The following is an 18,549-nucleotide window of genomic DNA, read 5'->3' on the forward strand; positions in this document are numbered from 1 at the left end:
TTAATTTTCTACTGCATCTCCTTCTTCATGCCAGAAGAGGTCGCTAAGGTCTACTTTGAAACACTTCTGCTGTGCCTATGCCAGCCTGAGGCTATGGAGGATTTTCTGAGAAGGGTTTTTACTTATGATTACTTTGATTTTACATCAACTTTCACCGTTAAACTATTGTTGCTGTGGTAAAGCCATAGCTAATCACCACAAAATATAGTTTTACTTTTGATTGCTATAATTATTTACATTTAACAGCCTACCACAGTTAAACTCTTGTTCCTGTACAACCATAGTTAATTTCCATAAAATATGGTTTTACTTGTGGTTACTACGATTTTACAACAAAAACTTGTTCCTGTAGTTAAAAAAACTGTTCATATTAGTTTAGTTCACTTTAAGAACCACAATAAGCTCTCATTTGTTAACATTAGTTAATGCATAAACCAACAACGAGCAATATATTTTTACAGCATTTATTAAACTTGGTTAATGTTAGTTAATAGAATGTTCATGTTAGTTCTCAGTGCATTAACTAATGTAAACAGATACAACTTTTAATTTTAAAACGTACTAGTAAATGTTGATATTAACATTAGCCAAAATTAATAAATGCAGTAGAAGTATTGTTCATTCTTAGTCCTTGTTAACTAAAGTAGTTAACTACTGTTAACAAATAAAACCTTATTGTAAAGTGTTACCAAAATAGCTTTTTTGTTTGTTTGTTTTTTTGGTTTTACAAGAAATTCAATACTTTACTTCAAATTGTACATTTTCATGACATCTCCAAAACAGATTCTTTGACTTTGAATGAAATTACTAAAAATGACTTATAATTTGATGCAAAAATTACAGTACGTATTCCATGTGTCATAATCATGTGTAATGAAACTATAAGCAACTTTCTGAAAATGATAAGGCGAAGAAACCATTCCTTGCCTTACATAAGAAGAGATATTCTTTGCATAAACAGTATGGCCTTTTTAATAAGTTACTTTGATTAAGAAATGGCGCAAAGTAAATGTGTTATTGAAAGAAGTGCTTCCTGACACCTCAGTTCCCATAAACATGTTTGTGTGTGTGTGTGTGAACAGGAGGGATGTGGATGTCAGCAACTTGTGGTTATTGCCCTGTGCACCTTGCTGAAGGTGGAGTAGAGTTTCACTGGAGACAGAGACTGAGTTTAGAGGCTCAGAGAGAGAGAGAGAGCGAGCGAGAGAGAGAGAGACAGGGGATGACCAGCCTATCACATCCTTCAACTTCTGCTTTCTCCGGCTCAGCGTCCTACGCCGTGCGTCTGGTGCCACTCGGATCTCCGTCTTCAACAAATGTGCATTCATGCATCCACAGACGGCTGGGAGCGTTTGCTAAGAACATCAGAACCAGGTGCTGTTACATCAGAAACAGGTACTTTCTTGATCATTTTTGAAGTCACTTATTGTCTTTCCTGCTTTTACACACAGGGCTGAGATGTGGGTACGTGTAATTCTGACCTTCATTTACTCTTCACTTCTTCTGTCAGGTAATTTTGGAAAGGTATCTTGTGTTTTCCTAGCGATACATGGATGTGATTGCTTAATGCAGATGCTCTGTGTCTAATCTGTGCTCTTATGTTACCTGTGTGCCCTTGCTGCACAGGTTATTTATATTGTATTGATCCATGTTTTTTCCTGTTTTTATCCCTGGCATCAACAGCGCACACCTTACTGAGGTCAATGCCGGCCTCTGATTACTCTTCTGTTGCTTTATAGGAGTCAGGGCTAGTCAATGGCTGGTGTATTTCTCCAGGACGGACATCTGCGTTTGGGCTGGGACCACGGTTACCCTGCCGTGCCGATACGATTACCCCTCGCCCTACAGCTTCACGCGGTTTATGTGGTTCCACATCTCTGTGGAGGGCCGGCGGGAAATCGCCTACCATACTGACGGGAATCTGTTTAGCCCCTCGTACAGGGACAGGGTCAAATACTTGGGGGGCCACAAAAGATGCAGCTTGCAGATCTCAAACGTGAAGCTGAGCGATGCAGGAATGTACCATTTCAGATTCGAGACCGACAATAAGCAGGAGAGATGGACGTCTCCTGATGCAGTCACACTCTCCGTCACAGGTAAGGCCACACATATTAAAGATTGAAAGTGTATTTTTTTTATATTAAAATAGTTACCCAGTTTAACATGTAGTTACCACTATTCAGTACAGTTCAAAAGATCAGGGTCAGTAAGATTTACAATACTTTTATTCAGCATATATGCATTAAAATAATCAAAAGTGACGTTAAAGACATTTATAATGTTATTAAATATTTCTATTTCAAAACAATCTTGTTCTTTCGAAGTTTCTGAAAATATGTTTCATTGTTTCCACAAATATGTTAAGTAACACTTACAGTTTTCAATATTGATAATAATAAGAAATATTTCTTGAGCAGCAAATCAGCATATTAAAATGATTTCTGAAAGATCATGTGACACTGAAGACTGGAGTAATGATGCTGAAAATTCAGCTTTACCATCACAGAAATAAATTATATTTTAAAATATTTTACAATAGAAAATAGTAATTTTAAATCCTAATATTATTTCACAATATTACTGTTTTCACTGTATTTTTGTCAAATAAATGCATGCAGCCTCGATGAACAAGAGAGACCTCTTTAAGAAACATATTACTGACCTCAAAAATGTGAATGATAGTGTAAGTCAATAGAATTTTTGGAGTGGAATTACCTGTTTACTCGACCAATGGCTGTCAGCGGGCAGGGTGTAAGGTGTGGTAAGAGTGTTTGTGAATATTTTATAGGCAAATATATACAAAAGCACCTAGAAACGCCAAAGCAACCTCATAGCAATAGCCTGGCAACACCCTGCAATAATTGCACTCAAATCTTATTAAAAACAATCTATTCATTTGAGAAAATAAAAACTTTTTTTTATTTTTATTGTGTATTTGCTTATTTTTGTGGCGAAAACCTATCTAGCTGCTCCTAAAATAGTTAAGCAAGTACTAGTATGGACCAAATGCAGTGAAATGTTGTCCTGGTTCCAGAGCTTCAGGTTCACGTACATCCACCGAGAATTGCCAACATGTTTGCTGCTGGTGAGACGGTCTTCCTCAGCTGTGTGGCACGAGGCTGTGCCGCATCTGGCAGGAACTTTGCTCTTTATCAGAATGGGATCAACTTGGGGCAGTCCAGCAAGCTGTCAGCCATCTATAACTTTGACAGCCAGCACGCAGGTACCTACACCTGCCGCCCAATACCCCCTCAAAACGTTCAGTCACCGGGAGTCACCCTGGCTCTTGGATGTGAGTATAAAATATTTATTGTGCTTATGGACAACAGTTCTTGTGTTTGTGTATATATATATATATATATATATATATATATATATATATATATATATATATATATATATATATATACAGTGAGTGTGTGTGTGTGTGTGTGTGTGTGTGTGTGTGTTTGTGGTTTTGGTATAGGTTTTTGATTAGGATTAATATTAAATTAATACTTTTATTCATCAAGGGTGCATTAAACTGACCCAAAGTGAGATAAATGCTGTTCTTTTGAACTTCCTTTTAATCAAAGAATCCTGAACAAAGTATTCTGGTTTCCACAAAATATTACTAAGCACAATTGTTTTCAACATTGGTGATTATAATGAGAAGTGTTTCTAGAATGATTTCTGAAGGATCATGTGACACTGAAGACTGAAGTAATGATGCTGAAAATACAGTTTTACCATCACAGGAATAAATTACATTTTAAAATAAGTTAAAATAGAAAACAGTTATTTTCAATTGTATTTCACAATAATACTGTTTTACTGTGTGCAAATAAATGCAGCCCTGGTTAGCAGAAGAGAACAGAAATAATCAATAATCAAAAATATTTTAAAATATGCTTCGTGTGGAAACATCTAAATCATCTAATTGTATACATGTATTATTTAATATTAAGTAGAAATAGCTCCTCAAGTAAACTGCATTTTATATTTTAAATAGGTCAATGACATGGCAAGCATATTTTTGTGCATTATTTCCTTTTAAAATAATTTGATAAATTCATGACATTTATCACTTTATTCTATAAAACCTATTTAGTTTGAACTCATACATTATTTAAATAATACATATTATTTTATCTTTTGTTATCTTAAACCCCCAAAATGTCAAGTGGATCAACTATCCGAACAAAATGAACGGACTAAGAAAACTATTTAAATTAAATGAATAATACAAAATTAAACACAAAATAGTATGGCATTATTTTAGGTTTGAATCCTTTCATATAAACAAATTATATAAATATCAGTAGTTTTAAAGCTGTTGAGATAATTGAAAAACTTTTGTCCAGCAATTTGTATATTTTCAAATGTCAGGGTGGCACAACTTCAAACACGGCTCTTTTATTGTGAATTGACAATAATAACAGTAAATATGATAATGCATCATCCAGAGGACCCCGTCTGATCCTGTGGCAGAGTGAAAAGGTTTGTAGATCTCTCTTAAATACTGGTAATAACTGTTCATTTCAAGTATGGGTAGGTTGGTACACTTTCCATGTCAGGTGGTATACATACAACTATTTGGTTGTACTGCCTGACATAAAATGGGTCAAAAAAAGAATTTAAACACTTTGAAATGTTATTTAACAACTGAAACTTGTTTAAACACATTGTTCATGACAGTCTTGAAAAGATTTTAAAAAACAAATTTTATGAAGCTTTATTTGTCAATGTCCCAAATACATAAAACTAGTGCACACAGTGATAAAAGCAGGTTTCTGAGTGTGTGCAGTTGAGTTCAACTGTCAGCCGCCCTCTCCCATTATCACTTGCATTTCATCTCTTGTTTTCTGTGTCTTAGACGCTCCTCGCTTCACCACGGTGCAGATCACCCCTCGAGAAGCAGTCAGAGAGGGCGATTCGGTGACTTTGACCTGCAGTAGTGATGGAGCTCCGCCAGCAGAAAGTTTTGCCTGGTTTAAGGAAGGAGAGAGTGGCAGCATGCCAGACAGCTTTAAACCGGAGCTGAGATTGTGGAGTTTGGACTACAGGGACCACGGAGAGTACTTCTGTGTGGCCCGCAACCCACTCGGCACAGACCGGTCTAGACCGCTTTTACTCAATGTAACCTGTAGGTTGCCTCTATTTTTATCTGTTTATGCATTACTGGTTTGTTTGCATGCATTTCTACTGTGCATATTGAAGCTTTCTAACTGCAGGATGTGCAGTTTATCAGTGAATAGGTCAAAGTGACCGCCTTTTTATTTTTTTGGGAAATGTCACCAGACATTTCAACTTTTCACTTTCCCTAATTAGACACATGCTTACAGTGTTGCTGAGCTGATGTCTTTGTGAGTTTTTTCAGTTGCTGGTTCTTGTGTAATAACTTTAATTTTGGCAGGACATTATGTCACATTGTCACACATTGTCTGCCAACCTCCAATAGATCAAAGTTCGAATCAAGTGTACATATTTAGGTCAAATATGCCGGGAAGCCACATGATGCTCAGTCGTGAAAGGAGTATTTACTTCCTGTTTTCACTTGCTAAGTCAAACATCACTACTAACATTGGTCATACTTAGGGTGAGGGGTTAGTATTAAACTTTGGTACGTGACTTGTCCCATGTTGTTTATGCCATAAGCATGATTGATACCTCAAATAGTGCAGTTTATGAAGGACAAGTGTGCAACTGCGTTGAAATTTTTTTTTATTATCACCTGCCAAATGATAAAACATTTTCCACCATCAGGCCAAGCTCAAGTGGAACCGTTCCTTACCTTTCTTAGAACTGTTCTGCCCGATGGTAGAAAAGCAGCTAAAGAAATATATCGAAAAAAGAAACCAAGCCATTTCTAGGGAGGATACTTTTGGTGTGAGCCAGTTAGCAACCACGCTGTAAAATCGAATTAGTTTGACTTACTTAAAAAGAAAAAAAAACGCATGCAAACCGATTGCCTTATAAAAAAAAAACGAAGTAAAGCGAAATAGGAATAGTATGTTGCACTGACAAATGCTTGGTTAGTATAGCTCACTTACACAAGAGTTCTAGTAACTAAAAAGAATAAATAATAAATACAATTTAATTGTTACTAATGTTTTGTTTTGCATGCTGAATGTTGAAGTCTGTGTGTGACTGGTCAATGGTCAATTGCAAGATATTGTCACAAATATAGAGGGATTGTATCAACGCAGTTGTTTCACAAGTTTCACAAGGTGTTTATCATTATTTGACATGAAAAATAGACTAGTTAATATTTTTTTTAATATCACCTTTTAAAAGCAACTTATTTATTACTTGTTGCATCACTGCATCCATAAGAAGAGAATTACGATAATATAAATTAAGTTCCAAGTGATCATCCAAAGTGAACACTTATCATCATAATGGTGAGTTCAGACAAAAACATTTTAGGAAAAACAACATCAATTTATGAAGTCAGCTTATGTGATGCTCTCTTAAAATGTTTCAGTTGTATTGATAATTCAACATTCAAGATGAATTTGGGAAATGAGTGAATGCAACTAGGGAAAGATAACTGCAGAAGTGGAGGAAATGAGTGGAAAGTCTATTAAGAATTGCCCCATCCAAAAACTTTTTTTTTTTGCTTCATAATATGGCACTCAAACCAATAACTTAATCTTAACTTTGGTTTTCTGTGTAAACAAGTCATAGTGTTTTTACAAGTTAAGATTTAAGTATTTAAGATTTAAGAATTAAGTAAAGTTAGCTAAAAAGTGTTATTTAGAACAACTGTTAACAACAGTTAACAAGTTAAGAACCACATTTCAGCACTCCCAAACAACCCTAGCAATCACAGTTTCTGAAGGATCATGTGAATAAAAAAATTGATATTAAAATACAAAAGCGTTATTTGAAATAGTACCATTTTCATTTGTATTTTGATAAAATAAATGCAGACTTCTTTCAAAAACATAACCTGTTACCCAAACTTTTGAACGGTAGTGTATCTGAAATCAACAACATTGCTTTTATGTATTGCAAAATATACTTATGCGTGTTTCCAGACTCCCCAAAGAACACAAGAATCCTCATCAGCCCCAAAGGAGACATTATGGAAGGGTTTGCTGTTAATCTGACCTGCAGCAGCAACGCCAACCCTCCTGTGGAGCAATACTCCTGGTACAAAGTGAACGGCGGGCAGCCCTGGACCAGAGGCGCCTCGCAAAATCTCACCTTCCTTAGTGTGCGTTCCCATCATGCCGGACAATACTACTGCACTGCATGGAACGTGTTTGGCATGGAGACATCAGCCACTATTTCTCTTTCAGTGCTTTGTAAGTTTATATATTATAAACTCTATACTGTGTACATGCCTGTGTGAACTACTTATTTTGCCCTCCTCTCTCTCTCTCTCTCTCTTTCTCTCTCTCTCTCTCTCTCTCTCTCTCTCTCTTTCTCTCTCTCTCTCTCTCTCTCTCTCTCTCTCTCTCTCTCTTTCTGTATCAGATGCCCCCAAAAACACCTCTGTGTTGGCTCAGCCTTCCCCTGTGATCGAAGCGGGCAGCTCTTTGACGCTGACCTGCAGCAGTCAGGCCAATCCGGCGGTGGAGAACTACACCTGGCACCGGATCAATGCGGCTGACGCCTGGGAAACTCGATCGGGTCCCAGCTACACCATTGCTGAGGTCAGCCCTCGAGCCAGCGGCCAGTACTACTGCGAGGCCCGCAACCGCATCGGGGCTCACAGCTCGCCTGTTCTGACGGTGAAAGTTCGAGGTCAGTACCTTACACAATTACTGTGTTCAACAATCTGTTTATTGTTTGTTTGAGGATCAAACATCTACCTATGATTATTAGTATTAATAAATGTAATGTTTTAATGTAATGCTTCTTGAACATTGATGTTTTTGTCATATTGCTGTTACTGCTGATAAATTTTTTTAAAGAAATTGATACTTTTATTTCACAAGGACACATTAAATTGAAGTGAAGTGAAGACAATTATTTTGTTGTTTCAAATGCTGTTCTTTTTAACTTTCTATTCATCAAAGAATCTTGCAAAAAATGTATCACGGTTTCCACAAAAATATTAAGCAGCACAACTGTTTTCAACATTTGGAATATTTCATAATTTTAAATAACATAACAAAATATTTCTTGAGTAGCAAATCAGCATATTAGAATGATTTCTGAAGGATCATGTGACTATAAAGGATTATGTGACTGAAAATTCACCTTTTTACAAAATCACAAATATAAAATTTTTAATTATTAGATTTTTTTTGTAATTGCAATAATATTTTGCGATATATCAGTTTTTACTGTAGTTTTGATCAAATAACTTTTTTCAAAAACACAAACTTTTAAACAGTGTGTGTGTGTGTGTGTGTGTGTGTGTGTGTGTGTGTGTGTGTGTGTGTGTGTGTGTGTGTGTGTCTGTGTTTATTTATTTGTAAAAAAAAAAACACTCCAAAACAATGAAACAACGATTTCAGACCAGAACAATGATTTTATATATATATATAAACTAAAAAATGTATTAGCATAAGGTAAACCCAGTTTGCATGAGGGTCACCGTGATTTTGCCAAGTAAGAATATTCCTGTCTCAAAATGTAGTCCTTACTCTATACCTACCCCTAAACCTAGCCCTACCCATAACTTTTCCCTAAAATCAGAGGGAAATGCACCTCACCCTGGTTCTAAGCCTTAACTTGAAATAAACTGTAAACTTGTCCCTCAAATCTGATTGGTTGATTCGAAAGTTGTTCCAGGATCAACAAAGATGTTGATCCAGGAACATGTGGTACTTGGTGAAATCACGTTCACCTTTGCGTTTGCAAATCAAAAGATAACTAGTGTCAAAGAGTTAAATCCTTTTGGCCAACTAAAATGCATGTATATGTGCAACCAATTTTGCTATGAGAGAGGGACCTCTGTACATAAGTATAGTTACCCCTGTTAGATGTTATGTATTTGCTATTCAGGTGATTGATGTGCATGATTGAGTTGATGTGGTTTATTTGTCCAGGCCGACTGAAAGTGATTGCATTGGCGTCTGCAGTGGGCGTGTCTATCGGACTGATCTCATTGACCGTGGTGGTCATGATCAGGTGATTGTATGTTTATGTGCTAAAATGATGAATATCTGATCTTCTCATTTGATCTTACACACATCATTTCACGTTTATTTTGCAGTAAAAACATGCATCGTGTCGACACTGAAAATCTTGAGGAAGAAAAACAGGTAATTATGTTTTTTATATATTTAATTCTGTCATTATATGATTTGAATCTAAACAAAATGATTGTATTAATCAAATGGGTTTGTGCTTTTAAAAAAACAGTGTTCACCAGTAGTTGATTTACCAATGGATGAAACTCTGTTCAGTGAATCAACTTCAGAGACGTTTCTCTTCAAGAGCACAAAAATGTCAGATATTCCGGTAAGTTTTCTTAGCATAAATATGTGAATTGGGACACATTCTAGATGTTCTCTATCTGGACTGTGTCCCAATTCACATATTTATAATACACAATAAAAGAATGTATGCTGGTGAAAGGATGTTTTAGTAAGATATCGTCATAAAATAATACCACTGGCATTATCATTAGCTACATTTCCATTCTCAAATTTCATCATTACAACTTTAAGGGTGGGTTATACATATAAAAACTGAGCACCTTTGATCAACAAAAAAATCTTACCCTCATCTTTTTCAATTGCAAAATTTATTGTTAGCATTATAATCACAAAAATATGAAACCCCATTTCCGCCACATAAAAAAAAAAAAAAAACACGCTTTGGTAATTATGGTATAAAAACTATACAAAGCCATAATAATGACATACTAAGTCAACTTATATTAAATACATAAGCCATAATTATGTCACATGCAAAGCCATGAATTATGAGATAAAAAGTTGAAACTATGACATAAATAGTTGTAATTATGACAAACTAAGTCATAATTATGAGATAAAAAGTTAAATGAAATTGAGGTAAAAAGTTGAAATTAGGACATACTAAGTCATAATTATGAAATGAAAAAAGTCAAAATGATGAGATAGTCGAAATTATGACTTTCCTAGTACGTCATTATTATGACTTAAGCCCAATTTATACTTCTGCATCGAACTCTACGTCGTAGGCTGTTTGTAGTACGCGTACCCTGACGTGCACCTCTCCAAAAATGTAACAACGCGTCAATTCTACGCGGACTGCAAGTGCTGTGATTGGTCTGCTAGAACCCCTCCCTTAGGTTTGTGCATCAACGCAGACAACGACGCAGAAGTATAAATGAAAACCAACGCGTAGCCTACAGCATAGAAGATACAGCGTAGGTCCGACGCAGAAGTATAAATCAGCCTTTAGAATGTCATAATTTGAGTTTTTATGTCATAGTTCCAAGTTTTTAATCTCATTATTTTAAATTTCACCAGAAATAGTATACCACCACAGGCCCCATACATGTAGAGTAATTTGTGATGCACTAATTGTAGTCTTGATATTAAGAATGTATAGTATATGAATTGGGCCATACTGTACAAACTCATGTGACACATGAGTGTTTTATTTTGTGCTTGTTTCAGGAGGAGCCAGAGGAGATGTATGAAAGCAGTTACCCATCCATCGTACCCCTGAAAGAAGCTTCTCGGAGCGCTGAGGAACAGAGGCAAATCAACTACATTACGGTGCATTTCTCTCGCATGCCCAGGTTAAACACAATTACACCATCCATGTGTGCTGGTTTGCAGCAGTCCTCTGTCATATTAAGACAAGAGATGTTGTGTATGTCATGTTTATTTGCAGTCTGGACCAGGTGAAGTTCACAAACATACCTCTAGATGGAGGGAAGAAGCTCAAAGATGGTCCTAATGTTGTTCTCACCAAGCAACCGAGAGAGGGGATGGAAGAGTCTGGAATCTAAAGCGGTCAACTGATGAAACATCACAACAAGTGATAGAAGAAATTGTGAAACCACACAGGGATTTTTTTCTAAACTACATGTACTTATAGAGTATGTGTGGACCACTTGATGTAGCCTATAAGTCAAAGACTTAAAAAAAGGCCACACAGGTAGATGAAATCTCTATTGGATATAATGTTCAACTGTGTCCAGCTGTAATTTGTTCTAATAAAAATTCAGTTGCTCAAAAAACAGAGATTCTATATACTACTGTTCAAAAGTTTGGGGGTCAGGAATTTTTTTTTTATGTTTTTGAGTCTTTTGTGCTCAACTTCCTTTTAGATTTTCTATTTTAAAATGTAATTTATTCCTGTGATGCAAAGCTGACTTTTCAGCATCATTACTCCAGTCTTCAGTGTCACATGATCCTTCAGAAATCATTCTAATTGGCTGATTTGCTACGCAAGATACATTTCTTATTATTATCAATGTTGAAAACAGTTGTGCTGCTCAATATTTTTGTGGAAGCCTTGATTTTTTTGCAGAAATCTTTAAATCGAAAGTTCAGAAGAACAGCATTTAGTTGAAACAGCAATATTTTACGACATTATAAATGTATTTACTGTCACTTTTGATGTTTGCTGAATAAAAATATGAATTTCCTTCAAGATCTTACTTCCTCCATACTTTTGAATGGTAGGGCAAATATGTTGTGTGACCTTCTTGTCCCATAAATTTGATTAAACTGATCATGTTTGACATGTGTAACGGTGGTTCCTGACAGGAAGCTCCAAATAAAAAATAATTTCTTACAATGCTAACGTAAAGTCTGTTTTCTTATACTGTACATTCTGGCAACAATACTGTCATGTTTTACGTCTGTTTGTCACATTTTGAGTTTGTTTGTAATCTGTTTAAATCCTGTTCTGTGAATGTTTGTGTTTCTTAGTTAGATTTCTAGTTTGCTAATTAGTTCTGTCCTTTGCCTGTCAATCTCCTTGGTAACTGATTTGAGTTAGTTCTGTTCAGGTGTGTTTAGTTAATCTTGTTTGCTGTCTATTTAAACCCTGTGTGTCTTTCAGTTCATTGTCAGTTCTACGTCATTTTATGTTGGTTGTTCTGTTCCTGAGAATCTGTTTTGAGAAGTTTTGAGTTTATTTTTAAATAAAGACAGCTGCACTTATATCCTGTTTCTGCAACCAACTGACAAATACAGTATTGCAATCCCAATTTGTTTTATTAAAATACTAAGTATTAGATCTACTTCTATTCAAGATAAATAAACAAACTCTTCTTGCAACTTCACCATGCAAAAAAGAAAGAAAAGCAAGTTCATTTCCTGAATATTTGAATGTTTCATTAAAATCATGAATACAGTGTGCTCCAAAATTCTGAAATCTACAATCACCTGGGAAATTGGGTTTTATTATTTCTACCTGGAAATACACCAACCATAACCCTTGAGTAGAAAAAGTAAAAAAACAACAGATTGAAAGTAATTGTGAACTATTCCTTTAATGAATGCTACTGTATTATAAACAGCGATTTAAAAACAACACCAATGGCTTTGTTAATTAAATGATATGCCAGAAAACAGAACGTGAAGCAGTTTTCTATGATTTGCAATGTGACAATCCATAATATTATTCCAGCTGACGTCTTAAATTCATTGCTTTCTGCTAGTGTTCTTTGTTCTTTTTTTATTTCAGGCTCTGTGAAGAAGACAAGCGTTGATAAGTCCCTCTTGTTGACACTGTCCTCTTAAACCCTCCCCCTAAACTCCTACTCATAACTTATCTCTAAATTAGAAGGAAATGATGAGTGAATAAGAATAAGAATATAAGAGTGAATAAGAAAGATGTGTCATATCATTTCGCCATCGTGGATGAGAAAGTAACGCCCGTTTCACACATACTCCGTGTGCAGTGCGTATGCGGTGCAGGAGCAGCACGCGTTGCTTTCACATATGCTGCGTTTGCAGTGCGTATCTGATCCACGGCTGTACCACAAAAACATAGGCCTACTCACTATTTGTATTTCAAATCCAGAAGATGTCAGCAACTTTTATTTAAAAAAAGTTTTGTCAGCATTGCGTATATGTTTGTGGTACAGCCGTGGATCAGTTACGCACTGCAAACACATCACTTTAGTGTGTACGTGCAGCTCCTGCACCGCATACGCACTGCACACGGAGTATGTGTGAAACCGGCGTAATGACCAGTCTTCTGTCTCGTATGACATGAAACAAGCCAACTCCTGATAGACCAGCCCATGTTGTGATATTATCCAGCCAGCATATTCTCTGTCTTCCATACTACTGAAACCTTCCACTAAACCTGACATGATGCTGCCTTCAATGGTATCGACTAATTGTCTCATTACATGACCAAAATAGATTATCTTGCAGGATTTAATGTGATTCAGCAATTTGTACGTTGTTCTAGCCAATTTGTATTCCTGCTCAGACAGTTTTGTCCATGGAATTCTTACTTCAGTGTCCACACTTTGCAACCATAGCCCTTAACCCTGGTTGTAACCCTAAATTTAACATTAACTGTAAACTTGTCCCTCATATCTGATTGGTTGATTGGAATGTTGTTCCAGGATCAACAAAGATGTTGATCCAGGAACATGTTAAAGAAGAACTCCGGTCAATTTTAACATTGAGCTCATTTTTTGGTAAATTTGGAGTGCTGTCAATACAGAGAACAACGACAAAAATCGGTGTTGCCTACACCGTGTTATCCTCTTTTTAAAATTTGCACCCTGTTGACTTCAATGGGGCAAGTTTTAAACCTGCTTTTAGCCTCTTAACATCCTTGATGTGTCATTACAAGTGCCCAGCCAATGTGAGTGATTCCTTCAGAGTGATCACGGGTGAATCTGACTGCAGTAGATGTGAAAGATATTAATAAAAATGATGTTATTTCAGCCAGCGCACATACCTGTATTTTCTTCCTGTTTTCGGTCGAAGTCCATAGTAATCGATTGTCGAGTTCACGCACAAGATCATAGGTGACTAAACCCATAGATATCATATAAAGGCTAGATGTCTCGTCCGCGCTGCTGGCCAATGGAGCTCGACATCCGCACACGGCGGCCATCTTACGACAGGGTGCTCGCTCACTCATAACATGGTGCATGTACTTTTAAATAACCATAACTTGCTCAATTTTCTACCGATTTTCAAACGGTTTGGTTTGTTATAAACGTCAGAGATGTAGCTATTATACTGCATACATATGAATAATTATGTTCAAAATGTTTAAGCATTCAGAATTATAGCCACGTTAATAACGTTTGTAAGAAACCAAAACGTTTGTAAATCCGTCCAGATTTCAGCGAGATAAGAGGATTTGTGTGCGTGCTGCTCACTCACCTTAATTCACAGAGCCCTGTCCTAAGATGGCCGCCGGTGATGCCGGAAGTGACTCCGCCTTAAGACATCTAGCCTTTATATGATATCTATGACTAAACCTATGCGGGTGAACTCGACAATCGATTACTAGGCTTCGACCGAAAACAGGAAGAAAATACAGGTATGTGCGCTGGCTGAAATAACATCATTTTTATTAATATCTTTCACATCTACTGCAGTCAGATTCACTCGTGTTCACTCCGAAGGAATCACTCACATTGGCTGGGCACTTGTAATGACACATCAAGGATGTTAAGAGGCTAAAAGCTGGTTTAAAATTTGCCCTATTGAAGTCAACAGGGTGCAAATTTTAAAAATAGAATAACTCGGTGTAGGCAACACCGATTTTTGTCGTTGTTCTCTGTATTGACACCACTCCAAATTTACAAAAAAATGAGCTCAATGTTAAAATTGACCGGCGCTCTCCTTTAACTTAGTGAAATCCCGTTCACCGTGGCGGTCAGCAACATGCAAAACGTAAGACACAATATGATGTATATATAATATGACATAATGCCGTTTGATATGTAATATAATAGACTCCATAATAGATGCAGAAATGCTGTAAAAGAATGTGAAAGTAGCATACAAATAGAAAAAATGACAGTAGCTGTTTTGGTTTTGGTCACAGCCACTGGTTATTTTTCTCATCCTCTGTGGTAATAAGATGTTGATTGCTTGTTTACAGTGATCTTGATCCCTCTCTCCTGAAAGACAAAGCCATGTTCCATTAGTTTCTATAAGACCAGGAATGATGGCAAACAAGAGTAAGTGCTTTGCTTACCTGGACTTGCGTCTGATGAATATCACAATGCCTGCTATTGCGATAATGATGACAATAACTCCAAACACAATGCCAATAGTAGATGAACATGCACGTCTTGCTGTGAGGAATTTAGGACAATGTAACTCTTCCAGATATACATATATTTGTGTGTGTGTCAGTAATTTGTCTGACAAATTAATTTATCTGTGCTAAATAATGCCATATTGACTGGTCACTGTTTAAAATTGTTTTTTTGAAATAAAACAATTAGAATGAGTCATGAAAGCTGGACAGATTTCTCTGAGGAAGTGTCTCTTGTTTGAGGAAATGTGTTTTCTAATGTAATCTTGTGAACAACTGACTGTGATCTAAAACAATGGACGTTTTACTTTATGAGTGCACAGTGGAAAACAGCCTGTTTTTTGTTTTGTTTTTTGTCTCACACATTTCTTCAAACATAAACATTCATGTTCATTTTAAATGTGATTTGGAATTTTTAAACAACTGTATTTCACTTTTTTAGTACCACCAAAATACTAAACACATTTGACTTATTTCAGAATACAGAGGGAATAACCTTATTATGAATATAAATGGTAGCTTCACATTACTGTTCTTAGTAATCTTAGTTAATGTTAACACTTACTAATAAATCATTAAAAACAAAAGTTTTATGGACTTGAGCTAACATGAATTATTAATAAACAGTTGTATTTGTGAACAAAGATGAATAAATACTGTAACAAATATATTGCTCAGTTTTAGTTTATATTACTTAATGGATTAACTAACTAACGTTAACTAATGGGACCTTATTGTAAAGTGTTACCATATAAATAATATGAATGCTTTACTAGAAATGTGAATTTGAAGACCGTTCTCATACCCAAGGCGTCACTTTTTAACACTTTCAACCATGCTTCAATATCTGACGCTCAAAGCAGCCTTTAGCGTCCATTTGAGACGCATAACCCTACCACAGACCTAAACCTACCCAACCGAAGCGTCACATATGGACGCTAGGGGGCGCTTTGTGCGTTGAATATTGACGCTTCCGAAAGCGTCAGTTACATGACGCCTAAAGCTACCCATAACCGAAGCGTCACATATGGACGCTAGGGGGCGCTTTGAGCGTCAGATATTGAAGCATGGTTGAAAGTGACAAAAAGTGACGCCTTGGGTGTGAGAATGTGTTGAATTCTACGTGTAAAATGTTTTTTTTTTTTTTTTTTTTTACACTTTAGTTTAGGGTCCAATTCTCACTATTAACTAGCTATTAACTACGACTTTTCTCCTCAATAAACTCCTAATTACTGCTTTATAATAGTTAGTAAGGTACAGTAGTTGTTAAGTTTAGGTATTGGGTATCAAATCATCGTGATTTTAACAGTAAAAGACTAAAAATGCTACAATGAAAAACTGTTAATTGGTTAACAGAAAGTTTCCTTACTATATACGGTAAATAACTGCGATAGATCTAATGGTACATTTAATGTAATTTTACTGTAAAATAGAGTTAAATTTACAGTTTTTGGAAGTAAAGACGAACAAGTCATTGTAGAATTTACAGTGAAAAAAAAACGTAAATTGACATTCCCACAATTCTGCGTGACACTTCAAATTTGATGTATTTTTGTTGAAATAACTGTTTCGTCAGTTTTCTTAGTTTTTTTTTTATAATCAGTTATGTACATTAGGGTTTTTTACATTTAATGTTGTAAAAATTAATCTTTATTGTATTTTTAAAATTTCATGTGTGTTACCATGATGGTGTTTAATGTTTGTGTGAATGACACTGTGCAGCTTCTATACTATATATATTAATATTAACTCTCTAGTGGAAGAACTACTTGGTGAGCTTTGATTAATCATGTGACTCTCATCATTACTGCTGTGATTGTTGGTTTGTCAGTGTAATACTATGGTGCAAAACAGATATTAATACTTCAATAGGTCGGTAAATTAACATTATATCATATTACTGAAATCCAAAGTTAAATATACATGTTTAAAATGTTAAATTTACATGTAACTTCGTAAGTATGTTTACGGTTTGATGTGTTTTTTACCACAGCTGCCAGTTTTTTTCCGTAAAATCAAAAGGATTTTTTTTACAGTGAGGATTAAGGGATGTAGAATATGGTCATGCAGAATAAGGCATTTATATGTGCTTATAAGTACTAATAAACAGTCAAAATCCTAAGCAACTAGTTAATAGTGAGAATTGGATCGTAAACTAAAGTGTTACCGTTTTATTTTACCCCCTAAAATGATTTTTTTAAACCATTCAATAGGCTACTGACAAACGACTGAAAACGTTGGAAATTCAATGATCAAAATGTGCGATTTAAGTGCACTTCTCAGTATGAGTTGAAATATTGCTGTTCTTACTTTGTATCTGATGTGTAACCTGTAGATTCACCCCTCTCTGTCCTGGTAGCTTGGCCTTCGGGTGGTCGGTGATGAACCGGAACATGTACAGGCCGCTGTCTGCTGACCTCAAATCAGATATCATCAGAGAACAGTTTTTGCTCCCCGTCTGCCCAAAGTACCTGACGCGGCCCTGGTACGAGGGCTCGGGAAATATCCCTGCACTGTGGTACACGTATCTCGGAGTGATGCAGTGGCTTTGATTCAGACACCACATCTCTGACAGCACCTTGTGTCGTGTTCCCTGGTCTGACTCCTCAGGGAAGTCATAGGTGCACTGCAGAACTACAGAAGACCCAGGAGGAGCATAGACTGGATCGATAGGAACACGCACTACCCAGTTGACAGCAAGGACGCCTGAAATGGAAGCATATGAGTCATTCTGAGGAATCTTATTAGAAACAGCTGGTTGGAAACAAAGTGAAGTCTAAATAGCATTCACATCTGTGCCTGCAACAGCAACTTATATAGTCTTAGAGAACTCTTCTGATGTTTCATCTCACCTGACAGAATCAAAGACGTCAGAATCCATATGCCTGCAAGGAGATTCACAGTCATCTTTACTGCCTCAAGCAGGCTATACTTACTGAGCAATAGAAATGTGAAGACATCACCCTTGTCTGGTTTTGAGTTCCTCCTTCTCCTCTCTCGTCATTTACTTTCATTTCTTCATATGTTCCCTTTTACATTTTTTTGTTTGTTCCTTTTTTCATGTGGTGCATGTTTTATTTTTGTAACATACTGTATACGTCCCATGTTATGTTATTTTATGAGCAGCTACAATCTATTACTACTACATTTAAACAATTTAAAATTAATAATACTTAATATTTGATGTGTTTATGGCATATATGGCACATCTAAAGTAGATATATATAGTATATATAGTTGTTTATATATACTATATATAGATATATTTATATAGTAGCTATATATAAATAATTAATATTATAATTATTATTAATGTTATTTGTAGTTATTAATAATATATAATAAAAGTAAGATTTTAAAAAAACATTTTTACATCTTTTCACATTCTTTTTATATTTATTATCGTTATTCAGTTTG

At 35.8% G+C, this 18,549-nt stretch overlaps 2 protein-coding genes across 2 annotated transcripts; one reads left to right on the plus strand and one right to left on the minus strand.

Annotated features, from left to right (window-relative positions):
* Positions 1–1,222: 1,222 nt before the first annotated feature.
* On the plus strand, positions 1,223–12,049 carry LOC308703984 (B-cell receptor CD22; the record flags this gene model as incomplete). Its single annotated transcript, XM_081388031.1, has 12 exons — positions 1,223–1,395; positions 1,452–1,510; positions 1,740–2,096; positions 3,035–3,292; positions 4,856–5,125; positions 7,023–7,292; positions 7,465–7,734; positions 8,988–9,069; positions 9,155–9,203; positions 9,304–9,402; positions 10,551–10,652; positions 10,771–12,049. 12 exons carry the CDS (start codon positions 1,223–1,225, stop codon positions 10,834–10,836), a joined length of 2,055 nt encoding a protein of 684 aa, XP_081244157.1. The 3' UTR covers positions 10,837–12,049.
* Positions 12,050–14,826: 2,777 nt separating this feature from the next.
* On the minus strand, positions 14,827–18,067 carry LOC308703945 (myelin-associated glycoprotein). Its single transcript, XM_081387989.1, has 4 exons — positions 17,985–18,067; positions 17,443–17,838; positions 15,070–15,169; positions 14,827–14,992 (listed from the first exon to the last, which is right to left on the minus strand). Exons 1-4 carry the CDS (start codon positions 18,037–18,039, stop codon positions 14,968–14,970), a joined length of 576 nt encoding a protein of 191 aa, XP_081244115.1. The 5' UTR covers positions 18,040–18,067; the 3' UTR covers positions 14,827–14,967.
* Positions 18,068–18,549: the final 482 nt, after the last annotated feature.

This window comes from Scardinius erythrophthalmus, assembly GCF_964197995.2.
Source record: "Scardinius erythrophthalmus genome assembly, chromosome: 16".
NCBI classification, from domain to species: Eukaryota; Metazoa; Chordata; class Actinopteri; order Cypriniformes; family Leuciscidae; genus Scardinius; species Scardinius erythrophthalmus.